The 11,816-nt window shown below is 39.5% G+C and overlaps 1 protein-coding gene across 1 annotated transcript in view; it reads left to right on the forward strand.

Annotated features, from left to right (window-relative positions):
* The window catches only part of LOC109463967 (telomerase Cajal body protein 1-like), a 12,034-nt gene extending 2,111 nt beyond the window's left edge, over nucleotides 1-9,923 (forward strand). Inside the window, exons 2-12 of the mRNA XM_019760888.1 lie at nucleotides 1,809-1,953; nucleotides 2,516-2,605; nucleotides 3,250-3,358; nucleotides 3,839-3,927; nucleotides 4,581-4,671; nucleotides 6,002-6,134; nucleotides 6,387-6,479; nucleotides 6,692-6,810; nucleotides 7,565-7,668; nucleotides 8,557-8,712; nucleotides 9,267-9,923. Of these exons, the coding sequence (XP_019616447.1) occupies nucleotides 1,809-1,953; nucleotides 2,516-2,605; nucleotides 3,250-3,358; nucleotides 3,839-3,927; nucleotides 4,581-4,671; nucleotides 6,002-6,134; nucleotides 6,387-6,479; nucleotides 6,692-6,810; nucleotides 7,565-7,668; nucleotides 8,557-8,712; nucleotides 9,267-9,432 (1,295 nt within the window). The 3' untranslated portion in view covers nucleotides 9,433-9,923. The remainder of the gene's footprint in view (nucleotides 1-1,808; nucleotides 1,954-2,515; nucleotides 2,606-3,249; nucleotides 3,359-3,838; nucleotides 3,928-4,580; nucleotides 4,672-6,001; nucleotides 6,135-6,386; nucleotides 6,480-6,691; nucleotides 6,811-7,564; nucleotides 7,669-8,556; nucleotides 8,713-9,266) is intronic.
* The last annotated feature ends 1,893 nt before the right edge of the window (nucleotides 9,924-11,816 follow it).

Here is an 11,816-nt window from a genome sequence, read left to right on the forward strand (position 1 = left end):
TTAGTTCTGTAGAACACAAATGTATAATAAAGGTCTTCATTCATTCTATTAACACGCAGATAATTTATTTGAAGACTACTAGTATTCAAATCATCGGTAGGCAAATCAGGCAACTGCAATGCGTTTTGCCTACCACTCGTTGACCATCAGGTAGTCTGCATACCTAAACCCACATTTAGGTTCAGGTCTGGATTCAAGTCCAGAGGTCTAAGGTTCAGTTCCGGTATTGTAAGTCCGGACCTAAACCCATGGCATATACAAAATTGCATGTTGGCAACCTTGCAATGTTGTCTGGGTGAAACTTTGGTCTTGAACCTAAACATTATTACAAGTCCGGATCCAAGTCCAGTGAACCGGTATGCAGCCCTACATACTTGTATGACATTCTTATTAGAACAGATGCCATGGTAGTCTACAAACAGTCTACTAAAATAATTTGATGTCAATATGTTAAAAACACCTGTCAGTCTGTATTCTTCATAATAAATGTTGAAGCATTTGGTGGGCAAACAATGTTGTATCGTTTTGCTTCAGAACCTTGCCACAACAAAACAGGACAGTGCTGAGAAGGAGTACTTGGTCCAGCAGCACGTTACGACCGAAGGAAAGCTGTACAACCAGGCGTCACTGGTAAGGACAGCTGCTGTTCCACCAAAGGAATCTGTATCTAAGCTGATTTTGTATGCAAGCAGCAATCTTTTTTTACTTCCAGGTACAGACATATTGTTATAGGTGGGTTATTTGTGTGTTTGTGTGTTTCTCTGGACAGACTACAGGGCTTTGGTGCACCTATTCCCAAAAATGAATTTCTAGCCTAGTTTGACAGCATGTGCGTGGGGAAGGATCCTTACAGAAAACACAAACCTTTTTGTTTAAAGTTAAAACTTTTGATCCAACACGAAAATTCTCTCACCTAGAGCTTTCAACCAGTCACTCTGGTCTTCCTCAGTAGACTGACCCAGTGAAGCTTGTCACGTGGTTTCTTTGAAGTGTGACGTCAACACTGGGTCAAAGGTATCTGGTAGACGATGTCGGCCCCCGTCGCGGTTCAATGTAGGGTGATGGGCCCTGATGTAAATGGCTTCCTTCACCCCTCTCAAGAAATAGTCTTGTTCAGTGTCTAAAATCCTTACAGTGTCAAGTGAGACATGGTGTCCGGGTGACTCTATGTGAATGTGTTGAGACNCCTCTGAACTGGCAGACTAGGCCGTGTATGTTCCTGAAACCTGGCTTTTAGAGACCTCTCCTTTTCACCAATAGAAGTGTGGTGTCATCTACCACATCCCCTGCCAGGGCAAGAATAACAGGGGGCCCTGCCAGGAAACTTATATTGGTGAAACGGAGAGGTCTCTAAAAGCCAGGTTTCAGGAACATACATGGCCTAGTTCTGCCAGTTCAGAGGTGTCTCAACACATTCACATAGAGTCACCCGGACACCATGTCTCACTTGACACTGTAAGGATTTTAGACACTGAACAAGACTATTTCTTGAGAGGGGTGAAGGAAGCCATTTACATCAGGGCCCATCACCCTACATTGAACCGCGACGGGGGCCGACATCGTCTACCAGATACCTTTGACCCAGTGTTGACGTCACACTTCAAAGAAGCCACGTGACAAGCTTCACTGGGTCAGTCTACTGAGGAAGACCAGAGTGACTGGTTGAAAGCTCTAGGTGAGAGAATTTTCGTGTTGGATCAAAAGTTTTAACTTTAAACATGTAACTACCAACACAGATGAACTTTCATGATAATTCACTCACTTGTTGTCCATTCCTAAGTATTTGGAAACCATATGCATTATTACAGATGTAACGACTGACAAAGGCAAAGAAGGTGACAGTTATCAAGTGCCTAAAGCCTTGCAGCTGGCAGAGGAAGGTATGCAGGTGCAGACAGCTGATGCATCAGGTGCTCCAGAGGAAGCCATGGAATATGACTACCCCATCCCTCTGTAAGTTTCTGAATTCATCCATTCATGATTGTCATACCAAGGAGCATGAATTCATCCATTGACAATTACACAAGTATGATGCCTACACATACATGTATGTTAGTCAACTACTGTAACTTGTGTAATTGTGCACTTCAAGTGCCGCTAACTGATCCATTCCAATGGGTCCAGACCTTTTGGCCTAGTGGTTAGCACGCTGGTGTCACAAGCTGGCTGGTTGGCACGGGTTCTATTCCTGGCATCCCGGGAGTCAGGGTTTTTCCTGTATCTACCCGCTCCAACTTGTTTCACCTGACAAATGATATGCAGTATTCTGTATCTTCACCAGAGGGAGCTGTTTTGTTTCTTACCCATCACAGTCAATAGATGATATAATGTACTAGTACTACATGGTAGAATGTTGAAACAGTGGAATTGTTTAGTCAGCATTATAGTTACACAGATACAGATTAGGAGGTCTGATATTTCAGTACAATGTTAATTTTTTTATTGTGCTGTGATTTAACCAGTGTTGTTGTGGATTTTTTCCTATCGTCTGACTCCCCCTTTTGAACACATGTAGCTATGACTTCAGCAAGGAGCCAGTACAAGTGACAGGAGCAACGACAGAGTTTGGAGAATTCTCCTCCAACTTCTTAAAAGGATGTAAATGGTATGTCCCAATAGATATTACAGCATCATCATTTTCCCATTAGTGCCCTTAGTTTAGAAAACTGAAGCATTTGACAATGAAGATTTTGTAAAGATGTACTTTAGTACATGTAGATGAATGATATGAATGAATGAATGAGGCTTTATTAAAAATAACATGTTGTGCGCTTGACATGCCCAGCCCGTGTGAGCTTGTATGATATAATATGATAATACTATATGTATGGCACATAAACAAGAGATAATCAGGGGTACAGAGATAACAAAATCGACCATAAAATGAACACAAAAATGAAATAAGTAAAAGGGATACAATAAAGATGTACAGAGTGATCACTCCCTGAACTCAGATATATATATCAACTCACAAAGGCAAATAAACAGATTCTGTACGTAATTAGCCTGACTAATTGCACTCCTGGCGGCCGGCCGCCCCGAAGTTGGGGTGGGGGTCATTAACCTCCAGCCGAGAGCTTGTGTAACACAGGCTTGTACGTAATAAGCAAAGATTTCACAAAATGAAAACAAGTACATAACAAAAATACAGTTTAACAAAAGAACACAAAGAGGTACAGATTCTGAAGTAACAAAGGATGATGACTAATATAGTTTTATGTGTATATTTTTGTGTGATTTCCGCTGCAGGTCTCCTGATGGCTCGTGTATCTTGACCAACAGTGATGACAACACACTAAGGCTGTTCAACTTGCCGGTAGAGCTGTACCAAGGACAGCACCAGGGGTCAGCAGAACTGGTCAGTTAAACATAATATCATTTCATAAATCAATCTGCACACGGTACACTGGCATCGATTCGTCGAGTGGAAACGACAGTAAGAGGTCATGGGTTCAATTCTTTGCATTCCTGGCTGACTGTTGTGTCCTTGGAAAAGGCACTTTACACAACTGTCTTCACTCTACCCAGGTGTAAAATGGGTACTAGTACCTGACTTCATTTGGGGATGAAGAAGGTGGTGGAAGGAGAGTGATGGGCTTTGCCTTCTAATATTTCATTAACAACCCACTGCCCCAACAGTCTCGAAAAGGCTACATATACAGTTCACATATTAGTTTAGCCTGTTTTATTTATTTACCTTTTAAAATTAGGGCTAAATGTTGCACCGGGGTTGTTTTGAAGTACATTGTAATCCATTTTTTTGTGCAGGGAGGGATGATTTTGTAGTGAAATATCCTGCATTTGCTTGCAAATATTGGCTTGTTGTTTTGTCCCACAGTCTTCAGTTTTACAGATGAGAGAGGGTGAAACCATCTATGACTACTGCTGGTACCCACGGATGATGTCATATCAGCCAGAAACTTGCTGGTCAGTTATTTTGTCCTGCTACATGTATTACAGTAACCATAGTGTTAAGACTTTAGCGTAGTTATGTCCTTGGTGCTGAACTAACAAAATTATCCCTGTCCTTGGTGCTGAACTAACAAAATTATCCCTGTCCTTGGTGCTGAACTAACGAAACTATCCCTGTCCTTGGTAACTACCCCTGTCCTTGGTGCTGAACTAAAAAACTATCCCTGCCCTTAGTAACTATCCCTGTCCTTGGTGCTGAACTAAAAAACTATCCCTGCCCTTAGTAACTATCCCTGTCCTTGGTGCTGAACTAACAAAACTATCCCTGTCCTTGGTGCTGAACTAATAAAACTATCCCTGTCCTTGGTAACTATCCCTGTCCTTGGTGCTGAACTAACGAAACTTGATCTTTCTATGTATGTTCTGTGTATCTAAGGAATTAGATCATTACTTGATAAATTTTACTCACCGGATATAATTAAAATCGTGTCCTCTTTTTTTCTCAATGCAAGAATTGATACATACCTACAATCAGATTGTTGTGCATGCTCAAAAATTTTTTGAGTTTCAAAATTAGACGAACTTGACAGAAAACTGTATTCATAAATTGTGATTTGAGTACTCAAACCAATATACAATGTGTTCATATGCTCTATGACTTTCCCCAGCCTGATCAGTACAAGTAAGGACAACCCTATCCACATGTGGGATGCCTTCACTGGCCAGCTCAGGTGTGCGTACAAGGCCTATGACCATATGGTAAGTTGATTGAAGTCTACTTGTTGTGCATCATTTGCATATTTGTTCATCATTTGCATATTTGTGACTGTATTTGCATATTTGTGACACCTCAAATAACTTACAGGAAACTGATTATTTTAAAACATGAAACCAATTGTATTTCTTCAATCCAACTTGATGGTTTGCATTTGAGTGAATAACAGCGCCACGCAGCAGTTAGCACTGGTACTGCAGAAGAGCTAACATATACATTGCTCCAAGGAGTCCTGTAGAAAAGTCTTTCATGAGCCAATGCAACACGTTCACCAAAAGATAAATGGTAGTTTCAATGCTGAATTCAAAAAGTTACTATTCTTCCACTATCTTTTCTGTTGTATGGTCATAGTAAGGCTATAAAGAAATCCATAGCATACAAAATCAATTCTCTTTTACTTGGGTACATGCATCCTGTTGTATTAAGCATTATTGAAGTACATGTACATTGGAAAATGTGTACCTTTAAGATAAGAGAATTTTGTGAAGAAAAAACTTATCTACTTTATTCTAAATCTATAAGAAACTCGAATTCCAGGTGACTTGATGCCGTGACCTATCTACTGAAAATAGCCTGCACTCAATACAAGCAATTTTTTCTGTATAATAACAGTCTGGACTTATAGTGTAGTCCCATCACCCGCTTCAATGACTCCTTTCAATCTGCTAACTTTTTAAAGATACACTCTGTATGTGTGTCTTGTTTGTGAGAAAGGCAACTTTGTGTCTTATCTTGTTTGAGAAGATTGTGCTATGATGGCCTCAATGTGTTTTTGTAAAGCTTTTGTGTTAATTGTCCTCATCCGGAATAACCATATATCATCTGCGCCTCAAATCTAAATGCATCTTTTGTAGCCATTTTTATAATTACAAAGAGTAGTGCATTCTGAGTATGGTGCATTCTGTCTTTCCTGTGAAACTTTTCTTGACTGAAAGTATTTTTTAGTCCATCAATTATGAATCGTTAAATGTAATATCATAACTGTCGTTGATTGAAACTCTAATACATTTGTACTAATTAGTTGACAATGGCTGTAATTCTGACACCTGATTGGCTTAAATTTCAGAAGTGTGACACAACTACATGTAGTTAATATTCTTGCTTTCTCACAGGATGAAATTCTGACACCTGATTAGCTAACCTAAAGTGAAGTGTGACGCCATTGGCTAATATTCTTGCTGTTCCAGAGGATGAAATTCTAATGCCTGATTGGCTAACCTAATGAGACACCTGATTGGCTAACCTAATGAGACACCTGATTGGCTAACCTAATGAGAAGTGTGATGCCATTGGTTATTTTCTGTTGTACCACAGGATGAGGTTGTTTCAGCCCATAGCCTGACCTTTAACCCAGAGGGGAGCAAGTTGTACTGTGGGTTCAACAAAACAGTTCGTATCTTTGAGACCAACAGACCTGGCAGAGAGTGTGAGACAAGGAAAACACATGGTACAGGTTTTGATATTTCACCTTATTTGTTGAAATAATAAAATTATTTTCCTTTTTGTGACATAAATATCATTAAGTCAACTGCTTGGCTGAGAGTACAAATTGTCCTCATAAATTTAAAGAGCTTTTATCACAAACTTTGGACTGTGAAAGCACACTATTTTTTGACTTGTGAGCTTAAATTAGTAAACTGTAAAATTGCCACTATCAGACGGGTATAACAATAAGAATGTGCTTTTCTTCTCTATGTAGTAAATAAGACTGGGCAAGGTGGAATTATCTCATGTATTGATGTCAGCCCAGAAAACTCAGACATCTACGCTTGTGGATCCTACTCCAAGTCAGGTCAGTCTGCAGTATCTTTTCAAGATTATTACATTTGTGAGTTCCTCACTAGCTAGTGGAGAGTCACTCTTTTAAGTCATCCTCACTGTAGTCGACTAAAGCTTTGGCTATGGTTTTTGTTGGGTGATATAATATAAGTTTGTCATAAGCTTGTTTCAATTTGTTTTTCATCCTTATTAGTTGAAACGTCTTTTCTTGTTCATGATTTACAGTTGGGGTGTACACAGAGCCAAAAGGCAAGCTGCTGTTTCTACTACAGGGTCAACAAGGTGGGGTGACCCAGGTCATGTTCTCTCCTGATGGACACAGGCTGTATAGTGGAGGCAGGAAGGTAGGTTAGGGTTCAGAGGTTACAGATCAAAGGTGAACAGTTATGTAATGACCCAGGTGATGTTCTCTCCTGATGGACATAGGCTGTATAGTGGAGGCAGGAAGGTAGGTTAGGGTTCAGAGGTTACAGATCAAAGGTGAACAGTTATGTAATGACCCAGGTGATGTTCTCTCCTGATGGACATAGGCTGTATAGTAGAGGCAGGAAGGTAGGTTAGGGGTCAGAGGTTATAGATCAAAGGTGAACAGTTATGTAATGACCCAGGTCATGCTCTCTCCTGATGGACACAGGCTGTATAGTGGAGGCAGGAAGGTAGGTTAGGGTTCAGAGGTTACAGATCAAAGGTGAACAGTTATGTAATGACCCAGGTCATGTTCTCTCCTGATGGACATAGGTTGTATAGTGGAGGCAGGAAGGTAGGTCAGGGGTCAGAGGTTATAGATTAAAGGTGAACAGTTATGTTATGACCCAGGTCATGCTCTCTCCTGATGGGTACAGGCTGTATAGTGGAGGCAGGTCAGGGGTCAGAGGTTACAGATCAAAGGTGAACAGTTATGTAATGACCTAATGGTTATTACACTGTAAGTGGACGCAGGAACGTAGGTCAGGGGTCAAGGCTAAGAGGTCATAGACCAAAGGTGAACAGTTGGGAAATGTCACAGGTCATGTTTTCTTCATGGTAATATTCTGTAGTTTTTTTAAAATGATGTCAGGCCTTTTTTTACTATTATCTAACCTTTTGACACATTCCCAGGACCCAGAGATTCTGTGCTGGGACATGAGGAACCCAGGAACAGTTCTGTTCAGTCTGAAGAGAGACGTGGTCACTAACCAGAGGATGTACTTCCACATGAGCAGGTGACTAATTAATGTTACTTACAAGCAATTATCTAAGGTTTATTAGATCAGAAAAATGCAGATTATTATTAAATAATAGTTGATGTAATTACAAATGTCAAATTACAAATCAAAGCAATTCTACAAGAAGATTGGAAGGAATTACCCCTTAAAAATTTCTTATTGTGTAATATTTATGATACATGAAAGAACCTGTATCTGTACTGTACCTGCACTACATATATTGTAACATTTATTTTTGTATTGTAAATTAAAAGAAGCAAAAAACTTTTGGGAAGAGTTCTGTTACTGGTGGAAACGATGTACCAAACAAGACCTAATTGTAGACGAGAAGATGATTATTTACGGTATAATTGACAACCCTCGCCATGTTAGTGCACTTGCACATTGTCTTCTTACCACTAAATATTGTATATACACATGTTTCATAACAAACTGCAAACCAAAACTCTCAATTTTCAAGCACAGACTAAACCAAATTATAGAAATAGAACATAATGAACAATGGGAACATTTTATGTGATATCATTATATATAGACAACCCCCAGATAACGTTACCTTTTAAAAAAACTGTCCTTGATTCTTATGTATCATCCCACACGATTGTACATGTACATGTATGTCAACTATGCATCTCTTTTTAATGTAACATTGTGAATATTGATAAAGTTTGAAAATTAAAAAAAATTATTTTAAAAACATAAATTGTCATATGCTGTAAAATGTTACAGGACTGAGTAGTACTTTTTGAGTGGAGGCCAGGGTAGTGTGGGTTCTGTATGGTATATCTACATGTACAGTATGTCACACAATATATTTAGTAGTAGTACCTGTGCTGTATCTGTACTGTGCCTGGATTACCTTACACGTGCTATTAAATGTTACAGTACTGGTCGGTACCTAGTGAGTGGAGGCCAGGCTGGAGTGATAAGTGTATGGGACACAGCCATGACACCAGCCCCTGAGGACAGCTCTAACCCTGAACCTGTGCTACAGCCAGTGCTGACCTGGAGGGGGCACAACGATGCTGTTAATGGAGTCAGGTCAGGGCTGACTCAGTCTTTCACTGGTATCATTTTTGTAGCGACTAGATGCATTTGATGCTTTATAAACACATTACAATACATAATCTAGCCTCAACGGGTGCAATGAACAAGTGAGCAGGGTTTGCATTTGGTGGTTTCGTAGTTCAAACCCTGGCTGAGTCATACCCAAGACTTTAAATTGGTACACAATGTACATGCTCCTTTCTCTGCTTAGCACTAAGTTTTTTCCAAATGTTTATAGAAAATAATGATATTTTAACAGATAATTATGACATGGTTGTGGCAAGCCCCTTATGCAATGATTACCTGTAGTGCATTCAAGAAAATATACTCAGCATTTATAAAAGAATATGGTATTGGTAGTTGAACACACACACCACTACTAGTGGACTAGCCCCTTGCTGTAGTGATTGCATAAATTTGTGTTGCTCAGGGGCTGTTGTAGAAAAGACTGTGCCTTGGGATCACTCACGGCCTGGCTGTTCCTTAATTTCCTGCCAATTGCAATGGTGAAGTACTAGTAAGCTTTTCTATTTGCCCCTCCCCCCCAGCCTGCATCCATTTTCCACCCTGTTGGTGACAGCATCAGGACAGCGCAAGTTCCATGTTCCCATGGACAGCAGTGACAGCGACACAGATGAGAGTGACGAGGAGCTGATGAGTGACAGACACGTAACCAGGGACAACAGTCTCCGGGTGTGGTCACTGTCAGCGTAACCAGGGACAACAGTCTCCGGGTGTGGTCACTATCAGCGTAGCAACAGAGAACGACTATTTCTGTGTTGTGATGCTATACATGTATATGCTTAGGTTATCTCTAGTGATCATTTGTATGACAATTTTATGCAAAGTTCTCTTTTCTAGACAGAAAGTCAACCTTTTAAAAAGATTAGTAAAAGAAAGACTTTTTTTCTTTGTAGCACTTTTCCTTTTCCTACTTTATTGTTCACATTATATTGTACTTGTACTTGACCACCAGACTGTGTATATGTTGTGTCCTTGTAAACATTTCAGACATACAACATATACATACATTAGACTTAGAGTATACAAGTCATGTAGATAAGCATTGTGTTGTCATTTGTGATATCTATGATAGAGTTGCCATTGATGTTACTGGTACATTTTGTTTTTTACAATTTTTTATGACATAAAAATTAATGACACATTCCAAAAACTGTGTGCATAAAAGACTGACACACACACAACACTCTGTCCTTGTATACTTGACTAAATAGCATAAGGAAAACGTACATCTTTGCAGAATGCATACATATATGCATTGTTTTGATGCCCCACTGTGATGTGAGTTCAATTCCAGGAACCCAGTGGCTCTACATCAAACCTCAGTTACATAAAAGAATCTGCTCAGGTCATTGTGCTTTGCCAGCGAAAAATAAAAGCATTATGCTTACCTTCAATAGACACTGATTTCTTTACTATGACAAAAGGTATCATTAAATATGTGCGTGTCTTACGTCGAAATACAGAAATGGGAAATCTATCGGGGCATAAAAACGTAATATCAAAACAGCATCCCTATAAACTGATGAAGTGGCACTAACCCACACAGACTCTGTTGTTTTCGTGTCCAGCCATGCGTTGAAAACAGATTGCTGTTGAGTTTAATGGACCATTGGCCTATACACACCTCATTTTATGGGTGACATGTTTTGGAGGCTGCATCTCCTATGCGAGAGAGAGTGATAGGCCTGCAACAACATAAAACAGCGCTACACTCAGGCCATGCTCTACTGAAAGTGAGAAATTGTATGATCTATCTGTGAATATCTTATGATAACGTCATATAGTATGAACCATCAAAATCAGGGAACTACAAACATAGATATGCAAATCTACAACTTGAATTTCAAGACAGTCTTTTCTTAATATAATTTTCTTTTTGATCAGAAATGATATGATATGTTAACCTGCTTTTGTGCAATAACCCTATTTGGCATTGGCTTGTATAGCCGTAATATGCATGGCGCTCTCGCAATACAGTAACAGCGCTATTTGACCATTGAAAAACTCATTCCGAATGAGTAGATCCATCAGCAATATGCGTGTTACACAGTATCTTACATGCATATGAAAAAAAAACAAAGATATTTTTGGTGGCCAGACGTATCGAAAGAAAGGTGTAGTCTGTACAGTAAAATTTACTTGAAAGGTGAAATATATCCTAGTCCAAGGTCCTTTGAAGATGGATTTGAAAGTGTCTTGAGGTGCCCTCAGATGATTGATTAAGTTTTTCATAGTGAATTTCTCCAAGGCTTTCGATTCTATTTCTCGCAAGGCACTGGGAATATAACCAGCCGTTGATATATGTATATGACGTCATAGACGCAGTCAATTGATTCATTCCTCGACAAAGACTCGCGCCGCACTGTTCAAAATTGGGTCCATCCGTTGGTAAAATTACAGTAAAAATCCGTCATTTTAAAGGCTTAAAAGACGTTTACGGCTACAGATGAACGTCCATGCATATATCGCGTTTTACTTACGTAACGTACAAGTATAGGGCTGGAAGCAGTAGGGGATGGTCCAGGAATTATTTTGGGGGTGGGTGGACACACAGGAAAACATTATTGTTTTTGATCTCTTTCTTCTTCTTCAAATACATAAGGTCAGTGACCTGAGTCATACGTCTGTGATCACTGTGCCGTGGAAGACACCGTGAGGTGTTGTGTTGCATTATGTAGCAAGTGGCAGGGCAGGAGTTGGAGGGGCTGGTCACCATATACATGTATTTGAATGTGTTTGAGTTAGAATTAACAGAGCAGTTTGTTGTACTAGACCATTCCAATGTGGAGGTGAACATTATGCATTCACTTTGCAATTGTTGCCTTTCTAGTCTTTCGTTGCTTTGTTTTCTTCTCCAGTGGGGCAATGTTGTTTTGCAAGTGATCTTTGTAAAAATAATTTTCTTGTCCTTTGATAATTCTTCCTCCAAAGGTGACTACATCTATAAATGGCAATAATTTCGTACTTTATTGTACATTACACTAGCATTACTATATAATTATACATATATATAATATTATATCATATAATCTGGCCCTTTCTAATATTAATATCGAACATATCCTATGCTGCCA

The sequence above is a fragment of the Branchiostoma belcheri genome, unplaced genomic scaffold (assembly GCF_001625305.1).
Source record: "Branchiostoma belcheri isolate BF01 breed outbred unplaced genomic scaffold, Haploidv18h27 scaffold13, whole genome shotgun sequence".
Classification (NCBI taxonomy): Eukaryota; Metazoa; Chordata; class Leptocardii; order Amphioxiformes; family Branchiostomatidae; genus Branchiostoma; species Branchiostoma belcheri.